Source organism: Centropristis striata, chromosome 15 (genome assembly GCF_030273125.1).
Source record: "Centropristis striata isolate RG_2023a ecotype Rhode Island chromosome 15, C.striata_1.0, whole genome shotgun sequence".
NCBI classification, from domain to species: domain Eukaryota; kingdom Metazoa; phylum Chordata; class Actinopteri; order Perciformes; family Serranidae; genus Centropristis; species Centropristis striata.
In genome coordinates, this window is record NC_081531.1 from 33,361,362 (window position 1) to 33,385,369 (window position 24,008).

Genomic DNA, 24,008 nt, shown 5'->3' on the forward strand with positions numbered 1-24,008 from the left:
GTGCACATTTCTGCAGATTTAGCTTTCTGCTTTTTAAGTGAGATGAAAATGACTTTTATGAATTATATCCCTGAACTGCAATGTGATCAAAATGTCAGTTTAGTAGTGACTTGGTGGACGTGTGCAGAATACGTGGAGTCAGGCAGTGACTGGTGGGAGTGGGAGATGTGATGTTGGGACATGATGATCGACCGGCTGTTTGCTGAGTTTCAAGTGGCCGCAGAAAAAGTCTTGTGCTGAGACGCGCATCCAATGAGCGCCTCCAAAAAGACTGCCCCCCTCCCTCCAAAAGAGAGATTGAGTTTCCATATTTTTTACACATGACGAAAATGCATAAAGTCCACAGAAGGCAGCAGTCGACTCAGCACACACAGGTGGAGAATGGAAACGGGTCATGACCAGGAGGAGTTTGCACTGAGTGGACTTGTACGACCTGCATTGTTTTAGATCGTGCGCACTGGATTATTCTCTTCATCCTGATCTGTGCCTCTCACCGCTTTCACTGAGCTTGCACATTTAATATCGTTTTGTTTTCTCTCATGGTCATTGCATTCTTTATTGAATGCAAACATCGTCATGTTTATCAGAACAACCGTTCTCCTCTACTTTGTGGTCTCACTCTCAAAACTTGTCAGTTGCATGGAAGGTGAACTTTGCTTCCCTATTAAATTGGATAACCATGACAGGAGGGATTCTGACAACGACGTGGATATCCTGAATAGAAAATGTGTCATAAAAATCAGAGCTTTCCAGCAGGAATTAGTGATTGATTTATACCAGGACTCGAATTTCATTGCGCCTTCAATTTCCAAAGAAGACGCACTCTGGCTCTCCAACTCCGATGTCACCACTGACCTGAGCCGGTGTTTTTACTCCGGATATGTGAATGCTGACCCACATTCCTACGCTGCTTTGAGCCTATGTAAGGGCTTACAAGGTGCATTTGGCTTCCAAGGCTGGGAATATTTTATCAGCCCGGTGCAAAATGACACCACAAGCGCTGAAGGTGCGCACATCATCCGGCGCAGAGCCAGCGACAACCTGAAGCTCAATTCAACCTCAAGATGCGCCGTGGACAGCGACATAAGCCTCCAGGTTGCGCAATCGCTGGAGAAATACAAGCGATTGAAAGATTACAACAATGTAACCGAGACGATGCTGGGGAGGATGGGGAGAGCCAAACGGTTCGCGTCCATCCCCAGGTACGTGGAGACGCTCGTGGTGGCGGACGAGTCCATGTTTCAGTTCCACGGAGATGACCTCAAACACTACCTCCTGACACTGATGTCGGTGGCAGCGAGGCTCTACAAACACCCCAGCATCCTCAACTCCATCAACATCGTAGTTGTGAAGATCCTGGTTATATCCGAGGAGGACAAAGGACCCAAGGTGTCCGGGAACGCCGCCATGACGCTGCGGAACTTTTGCACTTGGCAAAAAAAGATGAATAAAAACAACGACAAGATGCCAGATTACTGGGACACAGCGATACTTTTCACCAGACAGGTAAAAAAAAAAAAACGCTTTATTTGACTTGTGTTAACACGGTAGAATGTGGTGTTTGAGTGCGCGTAATGACGCACAGAAATGCGTAAAACTGGTCTCCGCAGATGCACTATTTAATCTGTAAATGTTGTGATGCTTGTTTATGTTTGATAAGAGATGGATTTGGTGGACTTAACATGACAGGCTTCCCCCACTCCACTCCTGCTGTGTCAGGCAATTGGTTTGCTCCCAAAACACACTCTCCACCTCTGGTGAACTCTGAATATCCAATCCACCAATACCATCACAGATCTGACACCGAGGCTGGGTCACTGAGGAATTACTTCAGCTGAGCAGAGCGATAGTCCTGATACTCTTTATGGATCCTCAGAGGGAAGTTTTATAGACTTGGAACCCACCTTTGAATTTCTCTCTGCACTCCCTAAATATTTGGCACATGACACCGAGGTCAGAGATGAAGTCATAGCTCACATTCATTGGTCAGTTTGTAACTTGCTGATCTGTGATGAACTGTCTACCCTGGAAGACTTGGAATAAAGTCGACGAATCAGCAGATAGGTATATTCAGAGTATATATGTTTTGATACTGTTAAAGAGTCATATGCAGTCTACAGTCTCAGAGCCTTTGCTACTACAATTAAAGTCAAAGGTGACACAAAAAGGTACTTCGGCCAACGTCACTAACACTATCTATTCATCAAACCTCAAACAAACATTTGTTTTAACTGTAACTTTGCCAAATTTAAGTGCCACCAGGGAGGCATTAGTAGGAAGTGTCTCGTTTCTCTCAGCCGTTCCCATTCTTCCTCCAGCTGTGGGTTTTCCAGCCCTACCCACCACTTGGCTGCTCCTCATTAAACAGGCCCCTGAAGGGAGAGGTAGAGGGAGGGAGGGATGGAGGGAGGGAGTGATGTAGGAGGGGGGAGGTTCCTATGTGCATGTCAAAGATGTCACGTCCCTTCGTGTTTCTGCCCCACCTGTTCGCCCCAAAATCTGACACAAGCTGCAGTCAGCCTGCACAGTAGCGTCTTTACAAAACATTCTTCACTTTATCACGCATTTCCTCTCTTTGTGCTGCAAGTCTCCTATGTGCATACCCTTCCTGTCAAATATGGCCCCTGTTTTCCATGAAATAATTTCAACTACAAAATCTAGGGTGTAACCAGGTTTTGGGATCATGAGCTCCACGTGCAGAGTTGATGTTATAAACCTTGCAGCCAGTTTCGATGACCCCATTCAACTGGCTACAGACAGTGAGTCATGTGGCAGTAGAAAGTAGAAAGTCAGGGGATTCAGTCATTGTTTGAGTTAACGTTATATTGGGCTGAATGAATGACCTCACTGTAACAAGTACTGTATTTCAGAAGAGGCTGCATTTGCCAGGATTGGTCAAATGAAGAAAATTTGGCTCACGTGTGAAAAAAAGATTCCAGCTGATGGAATTTTTTGCCTCAACTGTTCAAGAAAAGCCATGGAGTGGCCATACATGGTAAATAGTGTCACAGTGCATAAAGCAGCATTTAGAGTCTGTCACACCTCATATATATTATATGCCTGTATTTACATTTCACTTTCCATGCAACAAACAATGGTGTTTCAGCTTTATTTATGAACAAATATAATATTCAATCCATCAGAATTAACTCTACCACATAAACAAATACACTACACATTGTTTTGGGCTTGTAAACAACATGTGCAGAACATCCAGGATCTCATCACTGGGTTCTTATTCCAGTGGTGGAAAAAGTATTCAGATCTCTTAGTTAAGTAAAAGTACTTACTTATACCACACTGCAGATTTACTCCACTACAAGTAAAAGTCCTGCATTCAAAACTTACTTAAGTAAAAGTACAACAATATCAAAATGTACTTAAAGTATCAAAAAGTACTCTTTATGCAGAATGGCCGCACTCAGATTGTTTTATCTATTCCAAATATTGTAATAATATAGGTTTAATTAAATTTAAAAAAAAAAGAAAGTTAAATTACTTTAAATGTATCATGTTTTGTTATCATGTCTTTATCATGTTAAATCTCAACCTGAAAAGTAACTAAAGCTGGTAGCTAAATGTAGTGGAGTAGAATTTCATTAATGTATTTTCATTTTAATAACTGTCAAAACTAAACTACATTCTTTAACTGCTCCGGTATAAAATGAAAGATGCTAATGAATATCATCATATTATCTGTAAAACTGTGAGGTATTGTATTTTATATTTTTAAATAAACCTTTTGCCATCCAGGTCTGTAGTATGCATACAAACAAATTCACCCCAGACTCAAGGTATTTACTTAAAATATTTTACACTTTAGCTTCAGATATCAAGTAAGCAATCTGCACACAGAGCATTCTCCTAAGCTAATCAGCAAAGGTTAGAAAATGAGAAGACAGTCCAACTTCTATTGATTCATGACTTTAAATGAGTCAGTTTGGACAGTGGAGTTGTTTTGGTTTACCAGGGCTTTCAACGGGCATTTAAGGCACATCCATTGTCTGCTGTTTACCAGCCCACAGTGTAATTTGTAGGTTTTATGAAGACCAACTCGGTGTTGTCCACAGGCAACTGCGGTCATCTTTTAACTGTAGCCAGCATGATTGTCATGTAAAGAATGCTGCAAGTTTACCCAGTTCATTAAGTTCCTCAGAAAGTTTATTGTATGTGTACACCCAGGCTCCAAAATACAAAAATCTTACTATAAATGTGACATATTTATGTTTCCCCTGGGAGAGAGGGGGTGGTTGTACTTTAGCCCACAGCATGTTTGCCTTTACTTACACGATAGATAATGGGTCGAGAAGGGGAAAGAGTACTCTCAAATATGTGCTGATGTTGTAAACCAGTGCTGATGCAGACCTTTTTTACCTTTAGTAACTGAGTAACATGACAGTTATGCACCCAAAACACAAACTGTTTTTAGGGCCAGATGGTAGATTAATACATTCAAATCTGTAGACAAATTAAAAAGGGAATACTTCTTTGCTGAGATAACTTGCATATTGTTTTAAAATTGCAGAAACACACAAAAAAAGCAATGATAGATGACACATTTGAGAAGTAGGTCAAAGCAAAGAATAAACTCATTGACACTGCTGTTTCTCCTCTGTTCGTCTTGCAGTTTTTATTTTTTGCTCATAAATGGCCCAAGCATTCAGATGTTGTCTGCACACATGAGCACATCTGGACTAGATTTGCGCTGGCCAACAATTGTGGTTTTGTGGTTTATTCTAGGAATGATTTGTCATAGTGCTCGAGGTCTTCTCTTGGCACCATGTTCAATGTGTACATCCAGTGCAGAGGAGGATCGTAGGGCTGTGTGACATTAATCTAGCCCTGTGCTTTATCTCTAATAGCTAACCACCGCTGGTTCTCTGTGGTTCTGGGTATGTGGAGACGGAGCTGTTTGGGAGCCAGGCAGATGGGCGGTTCTCTGTAGCGGTCGCTGCAGAAGTTGTCCTGTGATTAGGAGGTTGAGCTCCAAATGGATACTCGCTAAGATTGGGTTTTAAAAACCTTGTGGTTGAGAAATAGGTCATCTGGAAACTCTGCTCTGGTATGGAAATGTTATGATTGGGGACAGTCACATTACCTCATAGAAGAAGGTGTGCTCTAAACACTGTTGCCCACTGAAAACACTTAAAGACTTGGTGGTGGAAAGCTGACAATATTGCATCTTTTCCCAATCTCTAGAAAACAAACCTAAAAGGGATAATTGCACTTTGCTGCAGCTTGGGTGTTGTTTTTGTCGTTTAGGCCGTCTCTTTTGTTGGTATTAAAAACATTGTACTCACCAAGTTAATTGCTGAGGGCTGGAAACAAGGTGACATCACTAAAAAGATGTCAGACAGGGCGAGAAACAGAAACAGTTGTGTGATCAGAAAGGTTTCAGACGAACAGATTACAGTGCTATCATGACACCGTGGACCCATTATGAGACGATGGACCCCTGGGCACAGACACCACCTCTCCTACATAGGACATAGCAGTTTAACCCATTGAAGCCTGGAAAGCGTTTACGTCGTTTTGTAGTATTTGTATAAGCTCTCAAATACTTTTTGAATTTCATTTCTATCTGCTACAGAGGCTGGAAAATCTATTATTTAGTAGAAGCGTTGACACTTCTGTTGAATTTCCAGAAAAACTTCAGGTTTTAGGGGCTTATTTTAAAATCGCCCAGAGGTTTTACAGGAAGTTTTAGGCGTCAATGGGTTAAACTCTTTTGCTTTGTAGACGTTGCATATCTCTCTGTGTTTTTGTGTCTCTGTGTTGACATTTTGTGTCTCTTTAAAGTTGCAATGCGTCATTTTGGGCCTTTTTGTTGTCCTTTTCTTCATGTGGTTATTTTTGCTCCGTTTTGTAATCGTTTTGCTTCTCTTTGTAGTCATGCTGTGTCTGTTTTTGGTTGTTTAGCCCTTTTCATAGTCAATGTGAGTGTCTTGGTTTATTTTTGCAGCTTTTTTGGTCTCCTTGTCGTCATTTTGAGTCTGTCCCTGGTTGGTACGTGTCTCTTTCAGTGACATTTTGTAGGTGAAGGCCTGGGGAGGCCCTGACATTTTGTACCAGAAGCCTGTTAGGTAATTTATTCATGTATAACAATGTACTTATCAGATGTACTAATGCAAAATGTTGTTTTCTTTTTGTCCAGGATCTGTGTGGAGCCTCCACCTGTGACACTCTTGGCATGGCGGATGTCGGCACAATGTGCGACCCTAAGAGGAGCTGCTCTGTGATCGAAGACGATGGCCTGCCTTCAGCCTTCACCACTGCTCATGAGCTTGGTAAGCCATCCATCATTCAATACCACAGACTGTTTAAAACATGGCCAATAGCCACAGCCTTAATTGTGCCTGACCTTAAACCTTAATATAATTTCTCTGGGTAAGTTACATAAAAAAATCCCCCCATGCAGTAACATGGGGATCTGTAGGGATTGACCTGCTTTTGGAGCCAACCTTAACCATTCGACCATTCAAGAAACTGCAGTTTTTCCATGTTGGCTTTGTTTTTTAGCCTGAGCAGTTGCTGCTTCAATACACATTAGTACTGCATTGTTCCTGTAGTGTGAGTGCATATCCAGAATCACTGATAAATGTATCCATGTTTTAATGAAAGACATCAGACATCTCATTTCCTCTCTGCAGGACACGTGTTCAACATGCCACACGACAATGTGAGAGCCTGTGAGGATGTGTTTGGGAAACTGCAGGACAACCACATGATGTCTCCCACTCTCATCCAGATCAACCGCACCAGCCCCTGGTCCCCCTGCAGCGCTGCCATCATCACTGAATTCCTGGACAGCGGGCATGGTGAGTTTCCATGACCCCTGACCCCTGTGTTTGACTGTGAGCAGCCTCACAGTGTGATTTAAGAAGTGTGAAGTCAGAAGGGACACATACTAAGGGAACTAAACATCGCCTGTATACGTCTTGGAGAGTACTAATGCATCTGTAAAAAAAAGCTGTATACAACATTGTGTGGCTGTGTGAAGTCTGTTAAACTGCATCAAAGGACATCACTTGAGTCAGTATCGGTTGTGGTTGAAGTCTTTTCCAAAAATACACAGTTTATGGTAGAAATAATAATAACTAGAATAACTAGATACCTGTTGAAAACATTAAATTCTGCTTCTCAGCAACACTGTGAAGCCATGATTGATTCTGCTGAGACGGACGGTCACGTGACAAATATTCATTGAAAATCTGTTTACACAGAGCAGAGAGGAGAGGACAAGAGAGGTTGCAAGTAGAGGTTGTAAAAATGAGAAAAAAAATCTATTATATATAGCATGCAGAGACCCGATCTTCATAACACTTGTGGGCACTGTGCATTGTATACATAAAAAATAAGGCAATTATGAGTAAAACGTAAAAAGAGTGACAAAGTGAGGTATGATCACATAAGGAGAGCCTTTTTTCCTCACTGTTCTATTGTTTTGTTTTTGTCAGTGGATCAAGTTATGACTTTCAGCCAGTTGTTGGAGAGGGGAAGGCTCTTCTTTAAAAATGTAGGGTTTTTACTAAATTTTTTTCATTTAACAGCCTCTTGATGTTCAACAAGACTACAATCATTTGAGGTAAAAGTGAGTGACATGGCAAGTGAGAACATGATAGAATTTCAGAGTGAGCCTCGCTTCAAATGTGACATTTGCAGAGCCTCTTACAGCACCATGCTCACAGAAAAGACTGGCAGAAGCCAAAAGGAAATTCATCGGTTGAATGCAGATTGTTTGCCAAGCAGGCCAGACCACAGGACTTGGCCTCGGAGCAATGCTAAACATTTATTTTAAAACTGCCCCCACATCTGTCCCAAATTAGAGGGCTTGTTCTGGGGAGAGTCGCCACAGTGGTTTGGACAGAGAGGTGTATCTGCCCAGTGTTTCCCATGCAGGTTTACTGCAAATAGACAAACCTTTTTGCTTCTTTCTGTTCTAGGGCACAAACTGGTCCAGATTGAGACACAGACAGAAGAACATTTTTGACTTGACATGGAGTGATTTCTATCTAGCAATGTTGTAACTTGGTTTCACATGGCCATCTGTCATAAATCTAGACTTCAAAAAGCAGCGGAGAGAAGAAAAAAAAACATGTCGCCACATGTTTGAGGCAGTTCCCATGCAGAATTGTGCCCAAAATCATTTGTAACCTGTTCATTTCTCAGCACACACAGTGCGTGCCAGCTGTTGTTTTTGATGATTGCTCTTTGGAGAGCGAGTAGGAAGGAAGAGGTGAGGTGTGGAGTGACTTGTTTATATAGTATTGTACTATCACTTAATCAGAGCGTTTCTGCTGCCAAATCTGCGGTGAAATTGGAGGAAACAAATTTGCCACCACTTAGAGCTCATTCACTCACTGCTTTATTATCTGTTGTGAATTCACCGCAACACGAGTGGCATAATAAGCAGTTCAAAGCAAGTGAACCCAGTGTTTTCCCAGTGGAAATGACTTGTTCTGGATGTGTAAATTCCTCATAAGGGTGAGAAGCTGTGTGATAAAAAGCCTCCTCCTGGAAACCTTCTCATCCACTGACCTTGATCTTTCATGTTTCCAAGCACCTGCTTGTCAAACTCTTCCTATGATTAGCCTGTTCCTGGAATGGTTTCTGTGTGCCATTTATTGTAAACAGAGTCCATGCCTTTGACCTTTGAACTCTTGCAAGCTGCATGTCATTTTGGTTTAAAGCTCAAATTTCAAGCTCAGATCTAAAGGTTTAAGATTATTGCAGTATAACTTTATCCCTGGATGGAATCAAACATGAGAGCTTGTGGGTTTTTTCGGGAAGAGTTTGAGGATGGGATGTGGGTGGGGCACTGTGTGTGTGTGTGTGTGTGTTATTTGTCTGTGTGCGGTAGTGGTACGTGTTGCATACACTAGATGCACCACATTAAGCTGTACTTTCTCTTCAAAGAGCCCAAATCACAGGGGCAATGGCTGCTTACTTCTTCCAACCCACAATCCCACCCACCCACACAACACACACACACACACACACACACAAAATGAAAAGGCTAGTGGAAATATTGATGCATACATATGCATGGTTTTTCATGATTTTGTGATAATATTTTAGTGAAATGTTGGCACCTACTTTAAAGGGATAATTAAGATTTTTTTGAAGTGGGGATGTATGCGGGATTTATCCAGAGTCAGTGTTTCACTGGCCCATCTAAAAATAATAATAAAAATCAAGGTCAATTGAGGTCTACATTACGTTAAGAATATTTTCACCCCTTTACCTTGCCATCAGACAGCCCTGTTTAAGTTTATATGAGGGAACTAAAACCAGTGCCACTGCTCTCATCCACTCCATTGACAAAAGCAGTCATTTTACCTCCCAGATCAGGGAACTGCTGATCTAGTGCTGCCTTGATCGTTCAGTTTGTTTGTGTTATTGTGAGACATTGGTAAATTTAAACTAAACCTTCAAAACACCAAAGTCACATAATAACACTAACTAACTGATCAAGGCAGTGATAGACCAGCAACTCCTGTGTTTAGCAAAGTAAAATTACTGTTTTTGTCAATGGAGTCTGGTGGTTTTGATGAAAGCACAGAATGGTTTCAGTTCTCCCAGCGTGAACTTAAACAGGGCCGTCTGATGGCAAGGAAGAGTGGTGAAAATATTCTAAATGGTTTGCTGATGCCCCAGCTTCCACAGCAGTACATTGCTTAGCTCTAGGGCCTTCTTCTCTTAAATGGGGTAATGCCAGTACCTCATACAACCACACTTCAAAATAATCCCAACTATCCCTTTAATACATAGTTGTAAGTGCTCAAAGGCAAAGCAAAGCAATAAATCCAGAGATGACAGCTGGCATTGCTTCAGTGTGTTGCTCACCGAGTCTCCCTCTTTTAGGGGAATGTTTGCTCGACCAGCCACAGAAACCGCTGGTCCTCCCTGACGTGCTGCCGGGATCATCCTACATCCTCGACCGTCAGTGTGAGCTTGCGTTCGGAGAAGGATCCAAGCCCTGTCCCTTCATGCAACCACCATGCGGCCGTCTGTGGTGCACAGGAAAATCCAATGGCCACTTGGTGTGCATGACTCGGCACTTCCCCTGGGCAGACGGCACCCACTGTGGGGACAATCAGGTCTGCGATAGAGGGGTCTGCACCGACAAACACTCCCAAAATGTGAAGGTAAGGCTCACATGAAGACACAGATCTCAATGTTTACCAGGGTGTGATAAAGGACAGGTTTGGTTGCTATACAGTCTGCAATATGCCACAGCTGGGTTTGTGTATTTCCAGGTGGACGGCCGCTGGGGGAAGTGGGGCTTGTTCGGCGTCTGTTCACGCACATGCGGAGGAGGCGTCCAGCTGTCTAAAAGAGAGTGCAACAACCCAGTTCCCTCAAATGGGGGTAAATACTGCCAAGGAGTTCGGGTCAAATACCGCTCTTGCAACCTCAACCGCTGCCCTGACACAGGTACGAGGCAGATAACCATCTCCAAAGATGTTATTTTTTCCAACTAGAAGTATTACCACCTCTCACCTCCTGTGCCCTCCCTCCCTCCCTCTGTGTAGGTAAGAGTTATCGTGAGGAGCAGTGTTTGAACAGTGGCCGCAATTTCAACAGCAACCGCATCGATTCCTCTGTGGTGTGGGTACCCAAGTACTCTGGAGTGTCCCCAGATGACAGGTGTAAACTGGTCTGCAGGGCGAACGGCACAGGCTACTTCTACGTCCTGGCACCCAAGGTAAACGGCAACACCTCACATGTATTTTTTGCTTTGTATTGAACAGATGGAAAGATCCTTTGATTGGAACAAAAGTCTGTGTTTTTGAGATACGGGGTGAGGATTTTAAGAATTTATGTCAGCCAGCTGCCTCTGGTCTAAGCGCATAAAGTGAAGGAAGGAATGAAGGAGAGAAGAACAGTTTATTCTTCTCAGATAGCAGGGTGTAGAGTGAGCTTTAGCAGCAGTGAGGCAGAGTTCACACTTCACTCCATCATACCGGCTGAGGAGGAGTAGATAAGAGTACTCAGGGGACACGTTGCTCTGAATCACAGAGCAGCTGCATGTTTTAATCACAGAGTCATGACTTTGAATGGAAAATGGGTTTACAGTACTTTCTGTGTTCAGTTTAGTTTAACACACAAGCTGGAGTTTGGTGTCAGAAACATTTTATGATGAAAAAATGTCTCCGTCTGGGAACACAAAACCCAATTAAGTGAACTTATCAGTCACATATTTGCAGACAGACGAGCAGTGAGGCAAATTTGGTTGACAGCCTAACTTCAGATACTCTTCTCCACAGAATCTACTGGCAGTTCTGTAAAGTTACACATCACAAGATCCCACATATTTAAATGATACATTGGATATATTCATAGAGTACATTTATATTTTAAACTAAGATCATTTTTCAAAAAGGAAGTAGTTCATTTCAGGCCATTTAAAAAAAATGCATTAGCTTGATGTGTCAAATCTAATATTTTGGACATGCAAATCAGCACTAATTTCTTCATAAAGCCCCAACAAATGTTCATATGAACTGGCTTCAGCACTACAGGTGGCTGTGCTGTCTGAATTTTGAGTACACTTGCCATGCACTTTGGGAACAAATAATTTCAGTGGGAGGAAAACACTATTCAACAGGGTTGCTTCTTATGACTTAAGTTTATTTTTTTGTTTCTTCGTACACTCCAGGTTGTGGACGGGACTCCATGCTCCCCAGACTCCACAGGAGTGTGTGTCCAAGGGAAGTGCATTAAGGCAGGCTGTGATGGGAAAATTGGCTCCAACAAGAAGTTTGATAAGTGTGGAATCTGCGGTGGTGATAGCAAAGGCTGCAAGAAGGTGTCAGGACTCTTTACAAAGCCTGAGTGAGTAAAACCAACATCATCATGGGATATTGCTTACGTCATTCTAATCCCCTCGCCCTTACTCGAACATGATAGCATTATCAACCTCACTATTATAAGCTTTCACTGACTGAGATGTGTTTTGGCATGCAGGCACGGCTACAACTTTGTGGTCATGTTACCAGTGGGCGCCGCCAACGTAGACATCCGTCAGCGAGGCTACAAGGGATTGAGGAGTGACGACAACTATCTGGCGGTTAAAAACAGCGTGGGCCACTACCTCCTCAACGGGAACTACATAGTGTCAGCTGGAGAGAGGGACATCATTGTCAAGGGGAGCCTGCTGCGCTACAGCGGCACCTCTGGACTTTCTGAGACCCTACAAGCCGTGAAGCCCTTGGGAGAATCCCTGACTGTGGAGGTTTTGTGTGCAGGCAAGATGACGCCTCCTCGCATCCGTTACTCCTTCTACCTCGCCCGTCAGACCAAAGAGGACAAGTCTCTGAAGAAGGACGGACGTGTAAATTCCCATAACAGTGTCCTGGCTGAGGATAGTGTCAAGGAGAAGGGGGGAGACACACTGAAGAAGTCTTATAGCAAGGAGGATCCTGCTCTTGGAAAGTGGATATCCACAAACTGGGACCAGTGCTCAGTGACCTGTGGAAGTGGGACCCAAAGGAGGATGGTGCAGTGTCTGAGAGCGGACGGGAAGCCAGGGATGGACTGTGATCCTTCACAAAGACCTTCAGCAATGAGGGTTTGTGGAGACCCTTGTCCTGAGTGGAACATTGGGCAGTGGTCACCTTGCTCCAGAACCTGTGGGAAGGGCTTCAAGAGACGACCGTTGCAATGCAAAACCCAAATTGGGCATCTGCTCCCAAGGGACCACTGCACTGGCTTACGCAAGCCACAGGAGCTGGACTTCTGCAACCTAAGGCCTTGCTAGTGACTAAAACCTATAAACTACAAATCTTTGTTGTGTTTTATATGAACTTAATTGAACCCACCTGCAAGTATCACACACAATCTGTCTGTCGGGTGCAGGTTTTCCACCCCTGCATCATGGGACACTTGCTTGGAAGAACAACAAGAATATTGGAAGGCGAGTGAAAGCTGCGGGACAAATGCTGGAAGATATTTTTCACTGCCATCACTCTGGCTTTAAAAGACATTATCCAGGTCTAACTGATGGCAAAATAACATGATAGAAGGTCAAATAAAATGTATTTCAATCCCTCGTCCTACTTGTCAGCAGATACAGAATTTGAAAACAATCAATCTAGTTTACCTTATGAGTCTGGAACATATCTCATGTCACAACATTTTAACTGTTCAGGTTTCAAAGTTTTAGAGTCTTGCAAGTAGATCATTGAAGCTTTTTGATTGTCCAAGAAATTACCTTATTCATTTGTCAAAACAGCAAATATATCAGGATTGAGGTGCATAACTTTTTACAAACTGGACATAAATGTAATGATCACAAAACTTCACACTGAGAACAACAATTTAATGAGATTTTCATTGAGATCTTCATCTGCAATCTCAGGTCACAATCTGACAGAGCGCTTTTTAGCTTTTTGTCATTGTTTTCAATAAGGGTAAAGCATTTGTTGATTTTTTATGTGTTTATTTCTGCTTACTGCTCACTTCCTTTATCCAGTCAGATGAATTGAGAGGATAGGTGGTTTGAAATGTGAAGCCAATGCAGAAATGCCTTAAACTTGCATTCCAACGGCGGGCGATTAAGCTGGTTGCAAAAAGAATTCAGTTTGCATGCAAGTCAATAGGAAAATAACCCTACATCTCACTTGATTTATTACCTCAGTAAACTTCATCATAATGAGTTTATGGTCTCAATTATTAGTTTCAAGTCTTCTTCAATACAGCATGACATCATTTTGCAGACTGTGTTTTCAGCTCGTCAAAAAAAGTTTTGTTCAGTTGCACTAAAAGACAAAAGGAGTTGGCTGTTCATTGGAATAACAACTGTCCCCTGCTAATCAAGCTAGATAGCTAGCATTAGCTGATGATGGAGCATCACTCTGGCTTCTGATACATTCGGCGCACGTCCACAAACAAGGTGCTGTTTTTTTTAAAACTGTGTGCTTTAACAAAAAAAGGTGCCCCTCGCTTTTTGAAACCTGCAAAAAGCGCTCTGTCTGATCAAGGCCTTATCTGTGTTTTTTCAGGGATTCAGAAACAAAACAGATCACATAATTCATGTGGTTGTGTACAGATGTAGCTCTGTTTTAACATAATTTTCTGCTGCTTTGTTTATACCATGCAAATATGTATATATATGTTTTAAAATCTGTTGGCTGTTTGTTAACAGCTGTCAGATCAAGGTTGATAAAACATTGGACAGATTTCTACCTTAACAACCACTTTTTTATTTACATGATTTACTCCCAAAAACACTAGATGCAGCCAGAATTTCTCCTCCAAAACTAGGAAGCTGCAGACATTGATTTTCTGCAGAACCTCACTCAGCACCAGTCATGGAAACAGTTTAAACTAGAGTCTGAAGTCACACTGGTGGCTTTAATAACAAAGCAGAGCAGAAGACAACAGCCAGTGGTGCCTGACTTTATCCCAACATGGTGCTGCTCATCTGAGATAAGAGCTTAGCCTGATATCACACACACGCTGTGTTCAATTCCGGCCTTCTGTACTCAGTACATTTGATTGCTTCCTTTATTTCCTTTATCATTTGCCCGTAACAATTGTCTTCTAAGTTCATAGTGTTCAGCTATGTTGAGTCATGCCTGTCTGGCACAGTTACTACAGATAATTTATTATCAATGACACGATAAAGCTGAGAGGGGAAGAAAAACTGGCATGCCCTCCGTAATGCTGTACAGATTGTGTGTTTTCCTGGATCTCCTTCTTCATGGCCCCAAAGCCCGAGCCAAGCTGGGGGTTTTTCTACACACACGATGAAATCCTGTAATCCATTATACTCTTGTTTTTTTTTTTTGTTTTTTTTTTAAAGGGGCCACATTGTCCAGTCCAACATCCAACTACAGGATGGATCCTGCATCAGTTGGATTTTTATTTTTTATCAGCTTTTGCACTTTGTACAGCAAAAGAAACCTATGACCTACATGGGCTGTATTGTATACTATGTATATATTTATTCAGCTCTGTGCAAAAATAATTTGTAAATACTTTTTAAATCTTTTTTTTTTACACAGGCATTTGTAATTGTCTTTGACTTCAGTGTATTTATTCCAAAAATAAAGCCATTCATGACCAGTTATGACTATTACTGATTTTTTCCCCCTGCGCTGCATTAATTTAATGTTGATATCAGCCTCTTGCCTCAAAGCACACTCGCTGTGATGCCCCCTTCACTTTTTATCAACATCTTCTGTTGAGTATAATATTCTCCACTTCTGAGCAATGGTTTGCATACAGTTATGACATCTAACGGGCTATGCTTGCTAACTGGCCGTTTAGCTTATTAGATCTTTTCACTGTCTGAACAAAAAAAGCCAGATGGAGTAAACACAGAACAAGAAAATGGAGAAGCTCGTTGATCTATCGTGACTGACAAGCACTAGCTTACACGCCGCCATGCTTCCCAAATTAAACATTTTGTGAAACATGTTAAAACCTAAAGAATGTCACCCTTAGACCAGCCCGGTCTCCTAAAAATTACTATCCAATACAATGAAACATAATTGTTACGCTTTAAGAGAAACACATTTTTCTTCATCATGTTTCTTTTTGACAAATTGCAAGTACATTTCCAATCAAAGTCTGCATAACACAGGTAAGTTAAATTTAAGTAACAAACTTATTTTAACCGAATCCCTGATCTTTTACTAAACCTAAGCAAGTCATTTTTAATTAACTTGTATTAATATCCTCTGTTAAGTATAACTTTCTCCACTTCTGATATGCTTTTTAGATTGACTGGATGAATGTAATGTCCTGTTAGCGACCAAGCTAAACTAATGAACTAAGCTTGCTAACTGGTCAAGCTTATTAGATCTTTTCACAGCACAGAACAAGAAAATGGAGAAGCACTGAGAGCTATTGTGACTGACAAGCACTAATACAACACCAAACATCACAAAATAACCATTTGGTGAAACATGTTAAAATCCTAAAGAATGTCCAGTTGTCCTTTGACCAGCCTGGTCTCCTAAAAATGATTACCCAATACAACGTAACAGCATTGTCCATTACACTTTAAAGGAAACACGTTTCCTCGGATTATGTTAGTTTTTGACAAATTGCAAATAAGGTTCCATCAAAGTCTTCATAACTGTAGAAAGGAGGTTGGGATGGATGAATGGGTCAAACAAACACGGTTAAGTTAAACTTTATAACGAACATCTCATTTTAACCCTAACCTGGTCTTTTACCAAATCTAACCAAGTCTTTTTTTACTAATGTACTAATTAGCTACATTTTTTGTACTGCAACTGTAGGAGAAAATATGTTTCCCTTGAATTGTTATTGAGAATGCAGTCTTGTGACATAGGAACGTAATTTGCACATTTAAATTCAAATCCTTCAAGACTTTATGAGCCTTCTAAGTATAAGGAAGGCACATCTGTCCATAAGCTACTCTATAAGGTTTGAGGGAATGCTAAATGAACTAAAAACCTTTTCCTCGGATAAAGTAATGCATAGTTTTTGCCAAAAAATGTATAACACTGCCAGAGGGAGGAAAAAATACGGAGCACATGCTGAGCAAACTTGTAGCAAGGGTCAGCATTAAAATTAAACAGAAGAAAGAAAGGAAGCAGATGCAGTGTGGACTATATAAAATGTGCCAGAACATATGCCCAAGTTCTGTGGAATATCCAAATTAATTAGCAGCTTTCGCATGTGCAGCCGCAGTAAGTGCATATGGGAAATGGGTGGCCAGCATGCCTCCTAGCAGCTCACTGCAGCCTATAAAGTCTACTTTGCCGTGCATTTGTTTCACGGTCAACATTTCAGACATGCAACTACGGATATTTTCCGCCGGATGACATGGACTCATTCTCCCTGTCTGTGTCTATGACCAGTCCAAGAATGCAGCTGTGTGTGTGTGAGAAGGTGGAAATTGTGAATTGTGCGATTCTGGTGTGATGACTTATGCATGTCTGAGGACTTTGAGAACAAGGTCAGAGTCTAGCATGGGAGGTCTTGTGTCAGACATTTTTTTCCTACTTTTTAAGAAGGAAGTGATATGTCAAAAAGGCTGAATAGTCTGACCTACATAAGAGCAGATAGAGCAAAACCTGGAGGAGAGCCAATGGAAATATTTATTTGTTCCCCTAGTTGCCTCTTGCCTGGGTTTAGACACATATCTGGTTGCAGGTTCGATGGCTTTAATTGAGCCAGACTTCTTATCAGAAAGAATGTTTGGCTTCACCCCGCTTCTCTCAAATGAAGCTTTTGATTTGGAAAAATAAATCTCTTACATTAAACTCAAGACCAATGATTAATGATCCCACCCTTTAAAACAGTTGATTTCTATTAAAGTGATACTATCTTTTACAGAGGGCAGACAAATAGCAACATGAATTATTCAATGGAGACTGTTTGGAGATTGTCACATGACTGATATTCACAAATTGGATCCTTACCTTTAGTTTTTTTGAAAATTAAATTCTAGTTATAGTACAGCACTCTCTCTGAGGGTCTGTTCTGAGATTCTATATAAATAGAAGCAATGTAACCCCATAATATGTATTATCTGCAACTCTATTCAATCATGCTTGGTTAGAGGATTGGGAATGGGAATGGGCTTTTTTTGTTTTTTATTGGGATATAATAATGATAATTATTAAGTATTTCTACAAGTTCAAGTAACATGCAGATGACAGATGTCAATGATGGCTTTTTTTCCCATAATGATAATTAGCAACTCCGAATAGACAAAATATTTGTTTCCGTCACATTATTTGTGCTTACCCAACTATCATATTCTGATTCAGGTACTTATATGACTTGTTTCCCTGCTGTGTGCTTGTCTCTTTTTATGCTTTTTGTTGTTGATTTTGGTTTTGTTGGTAATGTTTTCTCTTTTTGGCAGGTATGTACAATAACCAACTTTAATGTAATAGGTCTGGTACTTTCTGGATTAACTCTGATAGAGTGTATTGTTTGTGTTCGGTGTATTGTGGAAAATCTGTAACTAAGGACCTTGATATAGTTCAATCTTGTGTAGTTTTGTTTGAACAAGTTAACTGCTAAGATTCATGAATAAAATCCTGAACAAACTGTCCCTTAAGCATCCAGTAGGGTTAGAGATTCACTTCCTGGCCCACCTTTGCCATCCTTACTGTCATTATGTGAATTAAAGGGTTTGTTAACTCCGAATAAGTGGTTTAGATAATTCGGTGGCTTGTTAACAACCAATCTAATCATTTAACCACTTGTATTTTATTTCCCCAATTAGGATTTTATAGTATTGTTGTTGCAGTGTTCCCGGATCTCAGCAAATTATTTGTTGTATACAGTTTTATCAAAACCAGCCTAAACTTCCAAAGTAAGGCCCAAGTTTGAATAAATATGACTTTGTCCTCGGGCGAAACATTAAACCACTAACTGCTTTTACATTAAAAACTACTGAATGACACTGCCCATTTCACTTTGGCAAATAATGAGTCCTGTTTCACTAACCGCTGCTGCAAGAGCCACAATGTAGCTGGGTCAGCCAGCAGTGCATCATTGCATTTCCTGTTTAAAAAACATAATTTCAAATTCTTTTGCTCCCTTTAATAGTTCCCCTACCAAGAAAGGCTTACCCCTAATTAGTGAACCATTATAAACTGGTGAAGACCTGAGAGTTTCTGCAAGTAATTAGGGTGAGAATCCCAATGACAAATTTATGTGGCGTCTTCTGTCTGATCAGCAGCAGATTTTTGTTTTTGCAACCATTGCTGAGTCAGATGGACTGCACACCACAGACCATTTTAAAGATATCCACTCTCAAAGCAGTGCTTTGTACACAGTGCATGTGATTCTGAATGGGTATGTGGAAAGGCCCAACCAGCAGCCTTATTAATGTGCATCTCTGAGGAGGTCTGCTGACTGCAGCAGTAACAGCATCTGCCTGCAAACAATAGTGATGACAGATCTGCAGCTGACCTCTGCTAATGGAAAACTATTCTAATGATTCAGCTCAGTGTGGCTGAGTTAAACTGCATGACACTTTTTGACACATATTTGTTTATTGTGTGGTTGTGGTCGAAAGCAATTATGTGAGCACAACATCATTAAGTCCTCTGCTGCTTAAACTCTGTATGAAAAGCAACTTAGGCCAGTGATATACTTGTTTTTAATTGTGTTGAACAGCACTGTGTATGCTGTATCGGTTTTGCAGATCCTCAGAAATGTCTGCAAGATGAAGGGTGGGGGCAGTACGGGGTTGTGCACAGTGACAAATATGCTTGTCAAAATAGCTGGCGACAGATCAGTAGCGTCTATTAATTAAATCATGGAAACCAGTCCAAGACCGATGCGTCTGTGCAGGGCAGAAATGTTGGAAAAGGAGTGGGAGTGGAGCGGACGGTGTCGGCAGTTTTATCAGTCACCGGTCAACCGAAACCAATTTTCCACTAAATAATATTGTAAGAGTGTCGCCATGTAGATCTTTATGGTCTTGGGTCTCTGGTGTGCCCTCTAGTGGTAATAACACATGTAGTACATAGGCAAGTATGTAAACAAATTTGTTCATGACAAAGCTGGTTGTCTACGTGAACACTTGGTTTAAAAGCAAATATATCTCTGATCTTAGTCACTCACCAGTTAACATGGACACTCATCAAACTGTAACACCAGTGATCATTATAACAGGAGGAAACCACGTGAGGGAAACACTATTTGACAGTGGAACAAACATTGCACAGCAGGAGCTGTCATTCACAGAGTGAGTGTCATTAACTGTTGTTTATTCCCATGTGTTCAGACTCCTCTTTGGAGCTATACTTACCTTGTCTTGCTTATTCTTGCAATCTATATCCTTGTGTCAAAAGTTGGCTCCCCTTTTGCTTTCCACTAGGCCTGTTTTAGTCTGAAACGTGGAGGTGCTCAGACTCTTGCTTTACAGTCAACCAGTTACTTTCTTTATAACATCATTCAATCTTACTCAAATGTACACAATCTCCCCTTTGTCTCTTTATCAGTTTGCAAACAACTTCAAGATTCTTTTTTAGATCTTTTTGGATGTTACTTACTGCATCCGGACCTCGGCAAACTCGGCAAACATATATATTGGATAAGAGTTTGCTGACAATGGCAATGAATGCCGATGCTGCAATCAAACAAACAAGATACATGTTTTTAGCAAGCTTTAGAGTTGCTGGATCGTGTTACTTTTAGACATCTGTTTCCCTGTTTCCAGTATCTGTGCTAAGCTAAGTTAGCTGACAGTTGCTAGTGGCTTTATATTCGTACTGACATAAAAGTTGCATCACTCTTCCCATCTAACTCTCTGCTGGATTTAGATGGGAAAGACCATGTGTTTTTCCATGCCTAATAATTAATGTCTTAATCTGGGATGTATTAGTTTGATTTGTGCTGCAAACAGTTCCATGTAAACATTCTTAAACTTGTCATGTGGGAACTTTGCAGGGAAGCTTTCTGATGCCTCTGTTGATAACACTGGACTCTGCTGACACAATGTGATTGCAGCATTGTGGCTCAGCTCCAAGCCTCACAAAGATGATTTGCTCACCTGTCACTGCAACACTCACCTTTGACCTGCTTGAGAGGAAACATGCATGAGGATATATGGGACAGAGATGGTAACACAATATCTAAAATCTGCTCTACTTTTTGTTATCGTCTGCATATTCTAATGTTAAAAAGGTGTTCATGTTTGGCCCAATCTGAATGTCTGGTTTATAATAGGTTTTTTAAAAAGAAAAAGCCACAGGGAGTATGTTGGAGATCTGCAGAGATAAACCCCTGACTCCAGTTGGAGCTTGTTTGTGTCTGTGTGAAGATAGGGTCACTCAGGACATTCCTTTGGCCAGAGTTTAATACTAAATTTCAGAGCATGTAAGACGAGTAATAAACACTTTCTGAACTCAAGCATGTAGTGTCTGAATGCAAAGCTTTGATAGCAGGTTACGCAATGCAGACATTTTAGCCTTTATCCATGATGTTGATGCGATTAGGGCAGCGTACAGACACCAGACACTACAGAAAACAACAGCCTTTTTACCTGTTTACAATGGACCTGAATAGACCTGTTCCCTTTGATGTTAGGTCTGGCATTATAAAGAAAGAGCAGCTGACTGGCATTTTACATAATCAACAGCAGTATCAGTACCGAGCCAACAATAGCACCAGCCTCTAGTTTCAGCTTTAGGGGTGATGTGAACTAAAGATGTGTTTCCTTGAGTGCGTGAGTTGACGCAGGAGAAGATAATGGGGTTCTCTTAGTTATAAGGTCAGTGTAATGCAGTGTTGTGCATGACATGCTAATATTATTGGTTAACTGAATGCATCATTTTGGAACTAATGAACATAAACAAAACTTTGGCAACAGTTAACAATGCTCACCCTGTGACTGACAACACCTAGCTTGCCAGAGTCGCGTCATAGTTTGTTCCCTTGTCGTATAGTGTGTCACTCCAATAGTTTTCTCCTCTTAAAATGATGACTGGTATAACAGTTTGACAAGTGACCATGTTAACTGGTGACTCAGCTGAATGTGTCGTGGCTGCAAGTGTCCTTGGGATACTTTTTAATGTGTTTTTAGAACCATTGATGTAAGTAACTGTGAGCACCACAGCTGAAAGTCACCAGTTAACATGGTCACTCAATCTTAAATTTTTATGCAAACTGTATCCCGATTAGTCTGAAAAAACAAGCCTGAACGTCTGCAGACAAATTGGCAACAATTTTCAAAAAACACATCTTGTTGAAGCATTACAGAAAATGAAAAAAAATAACATGAATTAGTTCATATTTTGGGATTTATTTCAACATTTAAACTGCGAACGATAAACATGAAGTAGTTCATTTTAATCTGCATATCTCACTATATAATCAGAATCACTGACAATATAAAAGAGAAGGCTTTTATAACGCTACTTGACAGTTTCATTGGGGTTCAGTTGTGAGGAGTCCAATAAACAATGTCCTCCTTTTCCAACCGTGAGGCTGGATTACATCTAAAGACACAGGCAATGCTTTTCCCCCCTTTTTCAGACTGCTATCAGACAGTTGGAAACCCTTGACTGAACTCCAGTAAGGCTGGAGAAAAGGAATGCAGTGAAACCAGTATTGGTTTCTGAATACAGGTGGGTTTATTTTCTCATCGTAGATAATTAATAGTGGAGTGAATTTGATTAGGACTAAGTACAGCAGCTGTCTCTTCACTTCAGCTGCAGGTTCAGCAAGAAGCCAGACTGTCGGCCTGGAAGATTTACCTCTCCTGGAGCGAAAAATGTCTCTATTGGTGAACTGAGGCAGTTAGTCGACTAATTGATTAGTCTATCAACAGTTAATAATCGCTAGCTATTTTGAAAATCAAATGATGTTTTCATATTAAACTTAATAACGGTTTTGGAATGATGAAACAATACATTGAACTATAAAAGATGATAATTGCAATATGGCACAAGTTGCAAACATTTCACATATTCATTAACCTGTTTAAAAGTAACTCTTTCAACACTGATGGGCGGCATACGTCAAATATGTTCATTTTTAGGAGCCTGGCGAGGTTAAGAAATCTAGTTATTCACCAAAAAAAAGTAAAAAGATTCAATGAATTCTCATGAAAGGATTCATATGATTTCTTACTTACTAAAACTATTATATTCTACAAAATGTGACATGTGACTATCGCTGTTTATCATAGTACTCAAATCGACTGCAATGCATTGTTATCCGTGTGACCACCATTGTATCCTACGTCATCATTAACATTTTAAACATCACAAACACGGTTTTAAAGACATTGTTAACCCTTTATCAGGCTGGGAACTATATTTGGTAACTTCAGTGGATATCAAAATGGGGTCGAGAAAAAAGTTGCAAATTTATTAGATTAAAATGGCAAATCTACAAGAAAAAAAGTTGCAGATTTAAGAGATTTAAAGTGGCAAATTTGTGCGAAAAAAGTTGCAGATTTACAAGATTTAAAGTGGCAAATCTACAAGAAAAAAGTTGCAGATTTAAGAGATTAAAGTGGCAAATCTGCGCGAAAAAAGTTGCAGGTTTACGAGATTTAAAGTGGCAAATCAACAAGAAAAAAGTTGCAGATTTAAATGATTAAAGTGGCAAATCTGCGCAAAAAAAGTTGCAGATTTAAGAGATTAAAGTGGCAAATCTGCGCGAAAAAAGTTGCAGGTTTACGAGACTGTGACTTTTTTGCCACTTTAAATCTCTTAAATCTGTGACTTTAAATCTTGTAGATTTGCCACTTCAAATCTCGTAAATCTGCAACTTTTTTCTCGAAATATTTTTATTTTGGATATCCGCTGAAGTTACCAAATACGGTTCTTCGTCTGATAAAGGGTTAATGCTATAAAGTGGTTAGGTTTAGGCACCAAAACAGAACATGTTTAGGCTGTTTAAAAAGACATTTACGGTCATACTTAATATGACTGTAAGTGGTAATATTTTGCTATGGCACTGAACAAAATTTCATGAAATACCTATGAATTTCAGTACATTACTATTACTAGGAAATCTTATGAATGGTTCATGAGGACAGCCTGAAATATTATAGCAAAGTCTAAAAAATAAACATGATTTATGGGTTTATTTGTCATTTTGGTTTCCTGGCTGTTAATCATTTTGCGACCCCCAGGTTGGTTACTATTGTTTTAGAGGGAAACCCTTCTGCATTGTGATGTTCTCACATTTCTCATTGTAGAAATATAACCACAAAATGTATACAACTTCAATACAGACAGATGACCATTTACGGTTTCTATTGTTTTTTTTTACAGTGGAAGCGGAGGTATTGGAGCATCTGTGTGTTGCAAGGTTTGATGCTATATGAGTTTGGTTTAGTTTCATCTGTCAAAGTCAAGAGTGGAATGTAAATTTTTGTGTTTTAGTACAAAGTTGTTGATATCCAGACAAGCAAAAATCTGGAGAGTAAGTGGTCTCTATGCATTAGAGCATATGTTGAACACAAAAGTCTTATAACGCAGACAGCTCAATATTGCTTCAGTGCAGCTGTATGCGAAATAATTTAATGTTTCATTTGAGTTGCTCAT

At 40.5% G+C, this 24,008-nt stretch overlaps 1 protein-coding gene across 1 annotated transcript; it reads left to right on the forward strand.

The window, feature by feature from the left end:
* The first annotated feature begins 201 nt into the window (after positions 1–201).
* On the forward strand, positions 202–15,072 carry adamts15a (ADAM metallopeptidase with thrombospondin type 1 motif, 15a). Its single transcript, XM_059352223.1, has 8 exons — positions 202–1,506; positions 6,155–6,287; positions 6,651–6,818; positions 9,865–10,148; positions 10,260–10,437; positions 10,536–10,708; positions 11,663–11,838; positions 11,971–15,072. The coding sequence occupies exons 1-8, from the start codon at positions 577–579 to the stop codon at positions 12,761–12,763; spliced, it is 2,835 nt and encodes a 944-aa protein (XP_059208206.1). The 5' UTR covers positions 202–576; the 3' UTR covers positions 12,764–15,072.
* Positions 15,073–24,008: the final 8,936 nt, after the last annotated feature.